The 17,562-nt window shown below is 37.9% G+C and overlaps 1 protein-coding gene across 1 annotated transcript in view; it reads right to left on the reverse strand.

The window, feature by feature from the left end:
* NEK10 (NIMA related kinase 10) overlaps nucleotides 1-17,562 on the reverse strand; it is a 233,142-nt gene that overhangs the window by 67,889 nt on the left and 147,691 nt on the right. Inside the window, exon 26 of the mRNA XM_045903905.2 lies at nucleotides 6,364-6,577. Coding sequence (XP_045759861.2) covers nucleotides 6,364-6,577 — 214 coding nt within the window. The remainder of the gene's footprint in view (nucleotides 1-6,363; nucleotides 6,578-17,562) is intronic.

The following is a 17,562-nucleotide window of genomic DNA, read 5'->3' on the forward strand; positions in this document are numbered from 1 at the left end:
TTAAGGGCCAGGTGCAGTCAACGTCATTATGATAAACAAAATGGCTCTCACTCCACGCACGCACACACACACACATACACACACACACACACTTCCCAATGACCCTGTAGACATTGCAGAGGTGGTACGGTAAATCACTGCTAGAGTTGAGGAGGAGACTAGAGAGGCAAGAAAGTTGGGTATTGCAATGACCCAATGTGAGATAATGAGAATGAGAACTGTAAGGATAAGATGGATTTGTCAGACATTTCAAAAATAGGACTGGTAAAAGATTGCTAATGAAATGCACGTAGGATTTGAGGGAGAATGAATTGAAGAAGATGTCCAGGTTTCAATTAAGGTGATGTGGTGTAGAACATGACTGGATTAAGGAAAGAGACTCCATTCACTGTGGGACTTGCTGAGCATGAGGTACCTATTAGATACATGCGTAAATGTCCAGCTCAAAATTTAGGTCTGTCATGCAAGAAAGGCTGCGATCAGACACATAGTTTTGGAGGTCTTCAGAAAATGGATGTGTTGTAAAACATACCCCAATGTATTTTGCCTTCTTAGAAAATATTGTGTACTTTTCCTCCCAGAACCCGTATACTGTTGAGACCAAGTCAGAGGCTGGGGCTTATAAACCCAAGGAAAGGCCTGAATGAAGAACACCTAGGGAAAGAGGAGGACATGGTAGAAGGGCAGTTTCTAGCATGTGGATAGAGAACTGGGAAGTCTTCCTGAAGTTCAAAGAAGAACGGGGAGATCGGAGGGGGAGACGAACCATGAGAGCTGATGGACTCTGAAAAACAAACTGAGGGTTCTAGAGGGGAGGGGGTGGGGGGATGGGTTAGCCTGGTGATGGGTACTAAAGAGGGCACGTTCTGCATGGAGCACTGGGTGTTATGCACAAACAATGAATCTTGGAACACTACATCAAAAACTAATGATGTAATGTATGGTGATTAACATAACAATAAAAATTTTTTTTAAAAAAAGGACAGAAGATAAGAAGGCAAGTTGAATATCTTTGTTTTTCCTCCTCACATCCTCTCCAGCAGAGGTGAACCCTGGGAATGGAGCAGAGCAGAGGGTTTGAGGGAATAATTCAGGTTCACCCAGAAAAGACTGGAAGTTTCAGAGAAACTTTGTGACCATCATGCCACTATATACTATATAGCTAATATGGGCATTTTAAATAAGGCCCATGAGGGTAGACACGCTTTGTTCACTGTGGTATCCCCTGCACCTAGAATAGTACCTGACACCTAATAGGCAATCAATAAATATTTGTTGAATGGATAAGGTAGGGCTGATATTGTGCCCCCACTCTCAGTTAGTTTCCCATGGACTATGTGGCATAGGTGGGAATCTGAAGCTCCCACGTGCCACAGTGGGAATGTAGAAATGGATACAGTGCTCACTGGTGAGTCCACCAGGTTATCACTGCATGGAGGGAGCACAGAGAAGACAGCTCAAAACAGGGATGCCACGGTAGGTCCCCCAAAGCCACAGGGATAGGTTCACCTCATCTAAAGTCAACAGAGGCCAAAAGAAGAAGGCAACACAGAGTCCCCTCCCATTGGCGTGAGGATGCCTAAGCTTCCTCCTGTATCAAGCTGCCATTTTGGGAGAGGGAGATGGAGAGGAGAGCCCTTGAAATGGGAGAGAAACTTTTAGACCAAAACATCTGATGTAAGTGTTAATGCCTATATCCTCCATTTTCTGCTATCAGCAGGAACAGGGGTTCAAACCAAAATGATATATGATTATGGAAGATAAAGTTCTCATTTTGTACAACCAATTTTTATCCAAATTCATATGAAATGAAAAACTATGGAACCGTACAGAGCTCACTCAAGAGAAGAGCAAGAAGAGAAGCAGAACATAGAAACTTAAGAGTCCAGGGTTGGAAGAGAGAATAAGAAAAGAGTGTTCAGAGACATAAGATGGAAACCAGGACAAAGGAGTGTGGTCGAAACCACAGGGGAAAAAAAGTTCAAGAAGGAGATATGAATGATAAGGAAGAATTAGCCTTCAGTTTAATAATCTAGTTGTTAGTTACTTTGAAGAAATACAAGGCTTTAGTCCACACTACCCAGGATTAAATCCAAACACTAGGTATGAATACCTAATGACTAGGTACTCCGCAAACTTCTGCCATCTAGTACCAGCCTACTCTCCCAGACTTTCCAAATTCTACATATCAAAATATGCATTATAAATCAGGATATCCAACTCTCAGTCCAAGGTTTGAAACCAGCAAACTAGCTTGGTGACTTTGGACAAGTCTCTTCTCTTGGTTTCCCTTTTCTTGCCTATTAAATTAAAGCATAAAATAATACCATTTCTAAAATGTGATTAGTAGTCCTAAGTATGCTAAGCTGGTATATCTGGAGCTCATGTACTTTTGCTATTCTTTTCCATCCAGGAGTGACTCCTTACCTACTTTCAAGGCCCAAACTTACCCCACTTGTTTTGGGAGCCTCCCTGAACTATATCAGCCAGAGATCTCATTTGGTATTTACCCAGATTTCCTCCTGCATATATGTCTTGGCTTCCCAGGTGGACTGGGTAAGTCACTTCACAATTGAGACCACTCCTTATAATTTTTTATAACCTTCACAATAGCAAGCACAATGTCTTACATTCAGAAGATATTCAACAAATCTTTGTTCTTTTATTAATTATAAACTGTAAGCATTTTCAACTTTTCTCTTTTTGTGTTGTTCCCTGTTAGGTTTATGAATGTGAAAGTTCTGTAGACTGAACAAACTCACTCTACTAGTAGAAAGAAATAATCATGTAGCTTTAAAACAGAGGTGATGAAGATAAAAGTACCTGTCAAATATCACTGAAAGAGAAGTGGGAAATCCCTGCAACTCACCCTGCAAGAACATGTTTCTTTCACGATTATCCTTCAGTCTCCCTGGTACATTCAAATCTGCTCCATTTGTACACAAAGAAATATGCTTTATTTACAAATGTTAATAGTAGCCTACAGCTGGATCCACAAAATCCCAGTAATCTGAATGAAATTGAAGTTTTCTATTGATGATCCACATTTTTCCAAGCTGGGTTTTAACACTCATCCTTGTATTTGCAGCGTGCTGTTTAGAAATGTCTGCAACCGATATTTCTGCCTGGGATATAAGATAATGGTCAAAGGGCAACTATTTGGTGTATTTAACATGTTGTGCATAATGCCAAAATGCCAATCATGATTTTGACTACTACAATGCCACAGTACCCTCTGTAGCACAATAGACTTTTATTATTACATATTTAAGTAAAAATTACACCTTATTTTTCTCTGCTTGATTCTTATTCTTGACTCTGCTCTCCTTGTGATCTATTTTGAATTATAAAAATTAGGAAGCTTAACATTCTTCGAAAAGAAAGTTTTGCTTCTCTTTCATAGAGTCTAAACCACAGTACAAAGGAGTAAACTTTATTAGTGACGACTTCTCTGTCCTTTTGAAATATATATATTAATATCTGTCTTTACTGGCCTATTGCCATAATTAAGAATAAGCTAAGATGTGAAAAAGTAAGTAGCATACACCCCATGACAAAAGATCCTTAATGTTTCTTATCAATTGTTTGTTCACCAACTAATTTGCAAAATTCTAGCAATTCACAATGGATCTCCTTATCAGTGCTGAGAATTCATAAAGTTCTACTGCACTCATTAATTTCTCTTTCCTTTGACTATTGCTTATCATTGGATTGTGTAATTGTATTGTTGATATTAACTGCTCTGGGAGACATTCCACTATATTTGAAAGAAACAATCATAATACTATAACAATACTTGAGAAAAAAAGAGACATAAAATTTTATACCTGTATTTTTCCCATCAGTAATGGTGTCAATGTATGTTTTTAAAAAATAATAATTGGTACTTAGCAAGGATAATGCCAATTAACTGCATGCTGTCTTTTGATGAAATGTAGTATTTCCTTCTCAGTTCTTTAATAAGGCTGCACTTCTCCTTTTAGTTAACATATGATTAATCCAGAGATGAAAAATTATCAGTATATATAAAATAGTGCAAAAGGAGAAGCTATTTGATGGTTCTTTAAAAGTAGTAATATAAACTCTGCCTAGAGGTAAAGCATTTCTCTAAGGTCCCTATGAGACTGAATGCTCCATGAGGGCATCAAGGCTGGTTAGTAGCACATGTTCAATAAATACTTATTAACTGCATGAAAACCACACTTGGATTTAGCACTAATGGACCAGCTAATACTAGATTAGCAAGTTGCATCAACAACTATTTTTTTAACATAATCACTGCTCATTTTATATAACTGGTGCTATCTTTTAATTTTGTGCCACTTTTTAATTTGCACAGTTTATTCAAACACATTAACTTATTTAATCCTAGTGTTTTCTAAAATAGTTAATATTTTCACCCTAATTTATGATGAGTACAGAACCTCTACAACCTCAAAACTCCCTCGTCGACTATAGATATCTCCCTTTGCTTAACCCAGTCATGGCCTGAGAGCTAGATTTCTAGAATTAAAATGGTCCTCCAAATACATACTGAAATTATTGATGGATGAGATGATATGGTGTCTTGGGTTTATTTCAAAATAACCTACGATGGCAGGGAGTGGGTAGTGGGTGGGCATAAAGACAGTATGTGATTGGCCCGCAGTAGCAAATTCTTGAAGCTGGGGGGTGGCTACATGAAGTAATATCTTTATTTCTGTAAATGTATGAAATTTTCCACAGTAAGAGTTTAAAAAAAAAAAAAGAAAAACTGAGAAGTAAATAAATAAACAAAACAGTCATTCTCAAGGTGTCTCACTAAAGATAGAGGATTTCTGCTGGTAGATTTTAAACTAACTCCACCCACCCCCACATCAGCTACAGGGATCTAATAGAAACTGACTCTTTTATATCCAACTGGAAATTGGCTAAGTAGCTCTGTAGTGCAGAACTTAATAGAAGGCCTCAAATACTTAAGATACATAGAAATGGCTAAATCTCTTGCATTTTAGTTTACTGGGAACACTGCACTCTGAATGCAACATGACATACATAGAATGGTGTGTTTCTCATTGTTGTCTACTTTTTAGGAAGTCAGGTAGTTAAATAACAAGAAAAGTGAGCTCTAACTCCTGTATATAAGATTTAACTGTGTTCAGCAAGAGCTATAACTCCCAAGTTATATGCTTCTAAACATAAACCAAGGCCTTAGATAATCACCAAGGATTGTTCTGTGAAATTACAGCTGGACTCAGCAAGGCAATAAAGATGAATTTTTCCCCCCAAAAGAAAACTATATTGAATCTTCAACTTCCAGATTCCAAGTATGTCAAGACAAACACACCACACAGTAGTGCTTTCCTTTTAATAGAAAGGAGTTTGATGGAAACTCTATTATCCAAGAAATCAGAGGAGGGAGCGAGGGAGGGGAGGAGGAAGGAAGGAAGGAAGGAAGGAAGGAAGGAAGGAAGGAAGGAAGGAAGGAAGGAAGGAAGGAAGGAAGGAAAAGAAATCACAGCTGTCTCTTCTTTGAAATCAACTCTATATTATTTTCTCAGCTGAGGCAGAACAGGTCTTTAGGGTCCTGGAAAGGAATTTGATGACCAAGTACCTTGATTAAGAATGGGTGTTATGACCCTATTTCCTTGGGCCCCATGCCCAAGAGGGAAGAAAAGAATATTTACTAGGTTGAAGAGTCCCTGACTGGATCTCTGCTTGAGGGAGCCTGGAGCATGAGCAAAGGAAGGATCATGGGTCATGATACAACAAAAGCACAGGGGAAAACGAGAGACAGCAACAAGAGCATCACTGGCATGGTCACTTGCACATGTGGACATTTGTAGCCTTTGCCTTTTTCAAGCTCTGCTCAGAAATAAAGGTTACTGGCAAAAAAAATTAAAGGACTTATTCTTATTTGAAGCATGGCAGCATTATTATCACCACAAACAGTAATAAAAGCAACTAGACTAAAAAGACAAAATTTTAAGGTGATTATTATTTCCTTCTCTGATTAACATATAACATTTTCATCCATATTCCCCAAATCAGATTGCTAAAGAAGTAAAATATACATATTCATTGCTATCTATACAAAGAGCATAATATAAGCTTAAAGAATTGCTAAGGGATCTTTTTGAGGCCTCTTGTTTTGCAATATACAATAAATTAGGGGTAGTTCAATGGAAAAGCATTTATATTGACTTTAATTTTAATTATAAGACCTGTAAAGGGATGCAAATCTGGAACTATATAATAGTGAAATACTGCATGTAGCAATTAATACTTTCCTAACTTAAGATAATCTTCCCTAAGACAAGCCTGAACCATTTCAGGTGACCTTATTGGAGCACATCGCGAAGACAATGACAGCTGTGCACTTACATGACATAACAGAGCCAGCTCATGGTGACATGTGACAGCATTCTGGTTGGCTTCCATAAAGTACCTCTGTGTGCGCTTCCGTTCCCGTTCCAGCTTCTTCTCCAAAGCCAGCTGAGATGTAGACAAGTTGTCTAAATACTTCATCATGAATTCTGATATCATCGAGCTGACTTCTATGATATCTGGGCGGGCTTCTGCATCAGGAGTGAGGCACCTAAGAGAAGACAAGCTGATAAGAGCCCTCTGGTCAATGTCAGGACCAGGCCACGGGTGTGGAGGGTCAAGGTTAAACCCCATTGTGTGTCTACCATGGTGTTCACACCCAAGAGCATCTGGGATAAGATGGACATCAAGCACAGTTTGGAATCCAAGACTTCTCAAATGGTATTTGGAAAGTTTGGGAAGCAGCACTGTTCTGTTTGCAGCGGGGCTGTTAGGCAAGGGCTACCGGCGGGCCATGAAGCTGCTCCTCGGGTCTCAGGACAGGTGGATATAGTCATCTTCTCCCATGTGAACTGGCTATTTTCTATAATTACTGCCAAGTCACTGCTCAGTGAAACAAAGAGGGATCCCAAGAATGTATACCCTGATGCACCAAATGGAAGGTAGGTTTCTAGGGAGTCACAACTTATTGGCCTTTTCTAGCTGTATAGCAGCATTATCAACCCAACTTGATTAGTGTTTGTCTTACAAAACATGAATCATAAAAATAAAATGCAACCCAGTTACTTAAAGGTTTAAGATGTTTGTAATAATTTTTTAAAGTAACTAAGTGGACACATTGCATGCTAATATTTTCTGTGATTTGGAGGTAGGAAATGTCAATCAGCTTACTAAAGGGAATATTATTTATGCCACAGCTAAACACTAATGGAAAGCTATTCTAGACACAATGGAATCAATTATCAAGATCATTGTTAGCATGCTTTAAATATTTCTGGCATTCGCTATAATATTTTGTCTATTTTTTTAATTTATTTTTTTTTAGATTTTATTTATTTGAGAGAGTGAGAGCTCGCCCATGAGAGAGTGAGAGAGAGAGAGAGAGAGAGAAAGAGAGCGCACACAAGTGGAGGGGGGGAGGGACAGAGGGAGAGAGAGAAGCAGACTCCTCACTGAGCAGGGAGCTGGACTCGGGGCTCAATCCCAGGACCCCCGGGATCATGACCTGAGCTGAAGGCAGATGCTCAACCAACTGAGCCACCCAGGAACCCCAGTATTTTGTCTATTTTTTAAATTCAAAATCTCTAACTTCACTGAAGTCATGTTGCTTCTTAATAAACTTGAACTTATTTGGACTTTGAGAAAAAGATCTAATTTTCAACTTGTCGTATTTGATTTAGCAACCTATAGTTCATACAACTTCCACCTATACTGATGTCTCTAGGAAAGATTTGAGAACTATTTTATTTTTATTATTACTCTTCACCACAGAAGTCAAAATAAGACTCTAACTTGTTAATTTGCTAATTATTCTTTGTTTTTTACTTGATTATTAGTTAAATATACATATCTTAGACATTATCATCTCATGCTTAATCTTTATGTTATTTCTTTCTAAGGCAGTGGGCTTGCACTATGATTACGACAGGCACTTACACATCTGCTGAATTCATATTTAACAAAGTTCAGTCTATGCATTTGTAACAAAGAAAGACAAGGCCAGCTACATAATTTTGGGAGTACCCAGTACAAAATGAAAGTGTGGGGCCCAAGCAGGGAGTGAGGAAGTCAATCTCTCTTCCCATAGACCAATGTCCCAAATGATAGTAGACAGGAGATTCCCAAGAGATTGTAACCTCCATGCCATCATGATGCACTTGGTACCTGGATTAGAGGTGGGCAAGAGGCCCCACTGAATCACCCATTGAGTGTACCACAGTGCTACCAGCCTGGTTAAGGATGGCTTCTTTTTTGCCTCACCCAAAGATTCAGCAGGGCACACACTGTACTCTGATCCTTTCCTTGTCTGCATTCACAAATCCATAGGGGAGGAGGGTAAAGGTAAACACAGGCCTCCCCTGCTGACATACCCAATCACCATATCAGGTAGAGAACAGTAGCAATGATGGGACAGGGACAGAGAGATGGAGCTGGAGGCCAGGCAGGGCCCACAGGGCCAGGAGCAGATGGCCGAGAATCTATGTCAGAGAGGTAGGAAGTTGGAGGGACCTCATAGGAACTGAGACTTCCAAGCCCTAAACATACATGCTCCTTGTCTCATCAGACTTCATTTCTGAAATACAAATTTAAAGATAAAATTATTAAGAATTTCATGACCTTGGGGGGCGCCTGGGTGGCTCAGTTGGTTAAGCAACTGCCTTCGGCTCAGGTCATGATCCTGGAGTCCTGGGATCGAGTCCCACATCGGGCTCCCTGCTCAGCAGGGAGTCTGCTTCTCCCTCTCCCGCTCCCCCCTCTTGTGCTCTGTCTCTAAAATAAATAAATAAAATCTTTAAAAAAAAAAAAAAAAGGAATTTCATGACCTTGGATACAGAGCTTTAAACCCTAAGCATAGGACTATTTTGACTATGGGGGCCCTGAGCATTGCTCATAAGCATGCGAAGCTGAACTTCTGTGCCAGTGACATATTTGTATTCAAATTTCTTACTTTTGTTCATAATCATGAAAGCAGCTAGCATGTTGAATTTCACCTTCTAATTAAATCAGTTTCTTCATCTACTCTCACAATTAGCAAAAGTAATAAAAACTGATAAAAATGCTTGGTTGACCTAGCGTTGGTTATGACTACCATGTGAGGGAAAAAAAAACAAAAACAAAAACAAAACCAGCATCTAAGCCTTTCATTAGTGCATTAGACTAAAGTCTGAGTCTGCAGATATTTAAACTGATTCAAGATAATATTAGCAGTTGAATTACCAGCTGAGTTTTTTTTTTTAATCAAAAAAGCAGTATAAGCTAGTTTTACGAATTATATAGTTATATATTATGGTAAATGGGAAAAATGGTCTCTGTTCTGGCCTTTAGTCATCTCTTTCTCTCCCAAAGTTACTCCCCTTCCTGGATTTGCCATCACTGAAAAAGGAGCCACCAGGGAGATGCAATTTAGCATCACAATTAGGCAGGCAGGCTCCAGGTCAGATTGCTGGGTTAAATCCCAGCTCACCCTTTATTAACTTATCTTGGACAAGATTTAGCTTCTAAGTCTCAGGTAGCCTATCTGTAAAATGGGATAATCATAATATCTACACCTCATCAAGCTGGAATGGCAATTAATGAAGTCATCTGTGTAAAGTGCTGGGACATTGTAAATGCTCAATACATTGAAAAGAAAATCCACACTTTTATTTTTTCTCAATTCCCTCCCATATTTAACCAACACAAAATGCTATGGCTTCTCCCTACTAAATATTTGTTGAATCCTTATCCCTACTCTCTAATCGACCACTATTAGCCTATTTGATCATTGCTTTCTTGGACTACTGAAAGAGTTTCCTAAATAACACTCATCTTTTGTCCACCTCTGACCATACTGTAAACTGCCACAGAATTATATTCCTAAAACTGACTATATCACTTCTCTGTTAAGAATTCCCCAATAGGGGCGCCTGGGTGGCTCAGTCGGTTAAGCGACTGCCTTCAGCTCAGGTCATGATCCTGGAGTCCCGGGATCGAGTCCCGCATCGGGCTCCCTGCTCGGCAGGGAGTCTGCTTCGCCCTCTGACCCTCCTCCCTCTCACGCTCTCTGTCTCTCATTCTTTCTCTCGCAAATAAATAAATAAAATCTTTAAAAAAAAAAAAAAAGAATTCCCCAATAGCCCCTTATGGTCCAATAGAACAAAACTAAACTTTCCAGCATTCCATAAAAGCCCCCTCTGGAACCAGCCCTTACTTCACCTCTAGCTTCACACCAAATGCTTCCCCTTGTCCAGCTACACACCAAATGCTCCTGTCTGTCCTTTCCCACGTAACCCAGGGCTCTCTTATGCCCCCATTTCTTTGCTCATTTTATTCCCTCTGCTTGAATTTGTTTTTCCCAATGATATCTGCCTTTTTTCAGATCCCATCCCTATCTGCTTGCCAAAAACACCACTTTTTTCCAAGTCTCCATTAGGAAGACTTCTTGGATCACCCTCAAATGACTTATCATCTCCTTTTTGTATATTCTCATTACATTTAAGTCCTTAAACTACTATAATATTGTATTGCAATGATCCATTTCACCACTAGAAACTGGAAACTTCTTGAGAGGACAGACATATGTCACCTTCACCATGATCTCCTCAACATGTAAAATGGAACCTGGGTCCTGGTAGGTACTCAGCAGATGAATGAATGAATGAATGAATGAACTTAGACTAACATCTAAGAATCTACCTGTCCCAAAATATATACCCCAAATATTTGGCCACAAACTTTTAGACTTCCAGGAACATCTCTTACCAGAAGTTCTAAATTAGCTTCAATACTCTAAAATATGTCCCTGCTTAGATATTTCAGAGAAATTCTTAAGAGTGAACAAATGTTTCAATGAATCTCCAATCAAATAAACATAAAATCATGTTCTAGAAGAAATCTAGGTTGTTCTACTCACCCTACCCACTTTGTCTCCACTCTGCTCTGAGACCAGATGGAAAGAATTGGAGGGATCTGATGTTCAATTGTACTCATTTTGTGTTTTAAGAAACAAAGAGTTGAGCATTATGGTGGCATGAGTTGTTCCCTTTGTCTCTCTCCTTCAATTCATAACCAGTCAGACATCCATAACCTAACAGGGTTTGGTAATTTGGTAATAAACACATAGCATAAAAAAGGCACAAAAATATAAAAAGGGGAGAAGAAAAATGACAGAACATGTGTAGATAAATGAAGATAAGTTATCAGCATAAAATGGACTGTTTTATCTCTGAGACATTTTATACAAACCTCATGGTAACCACAAAATGAAAATCTAGAGCAAAGACACAAAACAGTAATAAGGGGGAAAGTGAGCAAATTATCACAGAAAACCACCAACCTAAAAAGGTAAATAGAAACACAAAGAAAAAAGAAACAATAGAGACATAAAACAATCAGAAAATAAAAGACAAAATGGCAGTAGTAAGTCTTCATATATCAATAATCACTCTAAATGTAAATAGGTGAACTCACCAATCAAAAGGCACCAAGTGGCTAGATAAATTAAAAAACAAGACCCAACTATATGCTGCCTTCAGGAGACTCACCTCACCTCCAAAGACAAACAGATTCAAAGTGAAGGGGTGGAAGATGATATGCTGAGCAAATAGTAACCAAAAAAAAAAAAAAAAAGCAGATATAACCATACTTAGATCAGACAAAGTAGACTTTAAGCCAAAAATGTAACAAGAGACAAAGAAGGTCATTACACAATGATAAAGGGGTCAATACACCAAGAAGATATAACAGTAATAAATACATATTCTCCCAACATCTCAGCATCGAAATACATTAAGCAAATACTAACAGATCTTAAAGTATAAAAAGACAATACAATAATAGTAGAGGACTTCAACACCTCACTAGCAGCAATGGATAGATCATCCAGACAAAAAATCAACAAGGAAACATTGGAACTAGCCATACTTTAAAACAAATGAACTGAGATACATATAGAACATTCTATCCAATAGCAGCAGAATACACATTTTTCTCAAGCACACATGGAATATTTTCCAGAATAGACCACATGAGAAGCCATGAAACTAATTTCAGCAAATTTAAGAAGACTGACATCATGCCAACTATCTTCTCTACTATAATGACATGAAATTAGAAATCAACAAAAGCAAAGTGAGTAGATTTTAAAATATGTGGAAACTAAACAACACATTTCTAAATAACCTATGGGTCAAAGAAAAAATCAATAGGGAAATAAAAATTTATCTCGAAACAAATTAAAATGAAAATGTAACATATCAAATTTTGTGGAATGCAGCAAAAGTCGTTCTAAGAGTCCATAGCAGTAAACACATATATTAAGAAATTAGAAAGATCTCAAATAAACAACCTAACTTTATACCTCAAGGAACTAGAAAGAGAGAAACAAATTAAACCCAAAATTAGCAGAAAGAAGGAAATAACAATCAGAGTGTAAATAAATTAAGTAAATTTAGTAGAGTCCAAAAAAGCAATAGAATCAATGAAACTAAAAGCTGGTGTTTTGAAAAACAAACAAAATGGACAAATTTTTAGGTAAGCTAAGTAAAAAGAGGGAAGACTCAAATTTAAAAATGAAAAAGAAGACATTACAGCTGATACTACAAAAATATAGACAAGAAACGGATAAATTTCTAGAAATACACAACCTACCAAGACTGAATCAGGAAAAATAGAAAATCTGGACATACCAATAATGACTCAAGAGATTGAGTCAGTAAAACTCTCAACACAGGAAACTCCAGGGCCAGACAGCTTCACTGGTGAATTCTACCAAACATTTAAAGAATTAACACCAATCCTCTTGAAACTCTTCCAAAATATTGAGGAGAAGGGAACACTTCCAAACTCATTTTACAATCCAGCATTGCCTTGATACCAAAACCAGATAAAGACACCACAAGAAGAGAAAAGCATAGACAAATATTCCTGATGAATACAGACACAAAAATTCTCAACAAAATATTAGAAAACAAAATTCAAGCACGCGTCAAAAGGATTAAGCACTATGACCAAGTGGGATTTATCCCTGGGCTATAGGAGGATTCAACACATGGGTAATCTGTCACATCAGTAAAATGAGAGATTAAAACTATATGATCATCTCAATACCTACAGAAAAAGCATTTAATAAAATACAACATCTTTTTATGATAAAAACCCTTAACAGATTGGGTATAGAAGGAACATATCTCAACATAAAAAAGTCAAACCCACAAGTCACATTATACTCAATGGAGAAAAGTTGAAAGGGTTTCCTCTGAGATCACAAGCAAGGCAAGGTTGCCCACTCTCATCATTCCTATTTAATATAGTATTAGAAAAGTCTTAACTAGGCAAGACAAAGAAATAAAAGGCATCCAAATCTTGAAGAAAGAGTAAAAATTTCTCTATTTCATTTTAATTTCTCAAGGCATCCAAATCTTGAAGAAAGAAGTAAAAATTTCCCCATTTCTCTCTAGAGAAATTAAAAAATTTCTCTATTTACTCTACTTTTCTATATAATCTTACATATAAAAAATCCCAAAGAGTCAATCAAAAAAGACTGTTGGAATTAATCAATGATTTCAGGAAAGTGGCAGGTTACAAAATCAACAGAAATCAGTGACATTCTTTTATACTAATGATGAAGCATTAGAAAAAGAAATAAAGAAAACTACCCAAACTGCAATAGCATCAAAAATAATAAAATACTTGGGAATAAATTTAACCAAGGAAGTGAAAGATCTCTACAATAAAAACTATAAGACTTGGCTGAAAGAAACTGAAGAAGACCCAAATAAATGGAAATACATTTTGTGTTCATGTTTCAGAGGAATAAATATTGTTAAAATGGCCATGCCACCCAAAGCCATCTACAGATTCAAGGCAATTCCCATAAAAATACCAAAGGCATTCTCCACAGAAACAGAAGAAACAATCCTAAAATTTGTGTGGAACCACAAAAGGCCCTGAATAGCCAAAGCAATCCTGAGAAAAAAAGAATAAAGCTGGAGGTATCACACTTCCTGATTTTAAACTATACTACAAAACCATAATAAAAACACTATGGTACTGGCACAAAAATAGACCCATAGACCAATGGAAGAGCCTAGAGAGCCCCAAACTAAATCCCAGCATATACAGTCAATGAATATTTGACAATGGAACCAAGAACAGCCACTGGGGGAAAGACAGTCTCTTCAACAAACGGTGCTGGGAAAACCAAAGAAATATATGCGGAAAAAGGAACTGACCCCTATCTCACACCACCCACAAAAATTAACTCAAAATCCATCAGAGATTAAACGTAAGACCTGATACCATGAAACTCTTAGAAGAAAGGAAAGGAAGAAGCTTCCTGATATTGGTCTTAGCAATGATTTTTTGAATGTGATGCCAAAAGCACAAACAACAAAAGCAAGAACAACAAATGGGACTATATCAAACTCAAAAGCGTCTGCACAGCTTTTGGTACTCAGTTAATGAAATGAAACAACAGCTTATAGAGCAGAGAAATTTTTACAAACCACATATCAAAGAAGGGGTTAATAACCAAAATATATAAAGAACTAAACACAACTTAATAACACTCAAACAAGGGGTGCCTGGGTGGCTCAGTGGTTAAGCATCTGCCTTTGGCTCAGGTCATGATCTCAGGGTCCTGGGATCAAGCCCCGCATCGATCAGTGGTAAGCCTGCTTCTCCCTCTCCCACTCCCCCTGCTTGTGCTCTCTCTCTCACTGTGTTTCTCTCTGTCATATAAATAAATAAAATCTTAAAAAAAAAAATAACACTCAAACAAATAATTTGATTAAAAATGGGCCAAACTAAATAGATATTTTTCCAAAGAGGACATCAAAATGGCCAATAGGCCATGAAAAGATGCTCAACATCACTAATCGTCAAGGAGATGCAAACAGGGGCACCTAGGTGGCTGTTGGTTAATTAGCCAACTCTTGTTTTTGGCTCAGGTCATGATCTCAGGGTCATGAGATCAAGCCCTGCGTCGGTCTCTGCACTCTGCATGGAGTTTGCTTCAGATTCTCTCTCCCTCTCCCTACAGCCCACTCTCTCTCTCTCTCTCTCTCAAATAAATAAATAAAATCTTAAAAAAAAAGAAGATGCAAATAAAAACCTTACACCTGTTAGGATGGCTACCACCAAAAGGAAAAGAGATAACAGGTGATCGTGAGGATTTGGTGAAAAGGGAACACTTACACATTGTTGGTGAGAATGTAAATTGGTCTAACCACTGTGAGAAACAATATGGAGATTCCTTTAAAAAATTAAAAATAGATCTACCATATGACCCAGCAATTCCACTTCTGGTAATACACCCAAAAGCAAAGAAAACAATTTCAACGAGTTATCTGCATTCCCATGTTTATTGCAGCATTATTCACAATAGCCAAGATATGGAAACCTAAATGCCCATCCTTGTATGAATGAATAAAAAAGAGGTGGTACATATATACAATGGCATATTATCCAGCCATGAGAAAGCAAGATATATTCCCATTTTTGACAACATAGATGGAACTTGAGCACATTATGCTAAGCGAGATAAGTCAGAGAAAGACAAGTACTGTATGATAACACTTATATGGAATCTAGAAAAATCAAACTTATAAAAAAATAGAAAACAAATGGTGGTTATCATGACATGAGGGGTGGGGGGGATAAGAATGATGGTGTCTAAGGGTACAAACTTGTAATGAGTCGTAAATAAGCCATAGAGATCTAATGCACAGAATAATGAATACAGCCAATGATACTGTAATATAATTATGTAAGTGATAAATATTGCTTCATTGGCAATCATATTACAATATATAAATCTATCAAAGTGACACACTGTACACCATAAATTTACAAAATGGAACATGTCAAATTTACTTTGGGGAAAATTTTAAAAAAGAGAAAACCAAAGAGTTGAAGGTAGGATGAAAAATGTAAAGATCCACCAGTCCTTAGAACTAGCTGAAAGCATTAACTGTGCTAGTCATCATGACTGTCTCTGAAACAAAGCACCAGACGGCTTCTGCAACCAGGCACAGATAGAGAAATGTAAGGCAATTGGAAGATTTTGTGCATAAAAGGAAATGTTCTTCTTTTTTAGAAAGTAAACAGACAATATTCTTTGAACAGTGTACTGGAAGGTAAAAATAGTAATGCTGGTACTGGGCAGAGCAACAAAATGGATTTATTTTCTGCCCCAAACTCTTCAGGGTTGCTAAGTTATTCTCCCAGTGTAAAAGCCTGCTAGGAAAGAAAAGTTCCAGTGACAGAATGTGCTTGTACATCACATGAACGAATAGGAAAAAGGAAAGATACTGCACATGAGAAACACAACTGCATGTGCTCTACCCAAGACAGGATGTAGAAGGTGAAAATGAGAAGATGGAAAAGCAGAAGAAGCAAGAAGATCATGTAACTGGAAACACTAGGTGTGAAATTAATGAATCTAGTGAACTTGCCCATCAATAGTTGTCTTGCATTTCAAAGGCTCTATCACGTTACTCATGATCAGCTCTGAGCTTGATGATTTGCTGTCATAAATGATCATTAAGACCAGTTTTGCCTTTATGTATTCCTTGCATCAATTTTCTGAAGAAAACAGGAAACTAAGAAAATAGAAAATTGAATTTACTTCCTTATTCTCTTGGAACTTAATTTTTAAAGATTAAAAATCCAAAGCAAATTAAATATGTAATTGCATAAAATTCATGACTGAATTTGGTTTTATGTCTAATTTTCTAAAGATAAAACTTTGTGATGTGAACCCACACAATGAATCTTGAATAACCTTAAGTGAAACCACAACTGCTATAGAATGCACAGTCATCTTAATGTATAATCAGTTATAAAATTAAAATTAAATTGTCAGTTCTTACTTATTATGGCATCTTAGTTATTTTGAATTAAAAGTGTCCTTAAAGGGGTGCCTGGCTGGCTCACAGCTCAGGTCATGATCCCAGGGCCCTGGAATCGAGCCCCACGTTGGCTCCCTGCTCGGTGGGGAGTCTGCTTCTCCCTCTGCCGCTGCCACACCCCACCCCAATCCCTGCTCATTATCACTCTCTTCTTGCACTCTCTTTCTCAAATAAATAAAATCTTAAAAAAACAGTATCCTTACAAATATTTAATCCAGAGTCCCCTAATAGTGATCATTCATCCTCTTAAACATTTTGGTGACAGGGAATTCACTACCCACTCAGCAGCCTGCCTCACTTGGGTATCTCTAATTCTGACACACACTTCTAATTGTGAGCTGACCTGGGTCTCCTTGGAACTCCACTCCACGGTCTTAGCTCCACTTTCTGAACTTCCACAGAATAAACCCAATTGTTTTCATATTTTCAGTGTCATTCCATTTTCCTTCCTGTACCCCCAAACTTGTTGACTCCACTTGCAAGCCACCATGGAAACAGCCCCACTTCTCTCCATCAACACCACCACCACTGCAGTCAGAGTGGCCATCATGTCTCGGTGGACTGCTGGACCTACTTCCCCTCCCGCCCCCATTCCCTGCTGTCTATTCCCCACAGAACAGCCAGCAGGATCTTTGCTACAGAAGAA

Source organism: Mirounga angustirostris, unplaced genomic scaffold, assembly GCF_029215605.1.
Source record: "Mirounga angustirostris isolate CCGP_5_RB_7025 unplaced genomic scaffold, mMirAng1.0.hap1 SCAF_1, whole genome shotgun sequence".
In the NCBI taxonomy this organism is placed as follows: Eukaryota; Metazoa; Chordata; class Mammalia; order Carnivora; family Phocidae; genus Mirounga; species Mirounga angustirostris.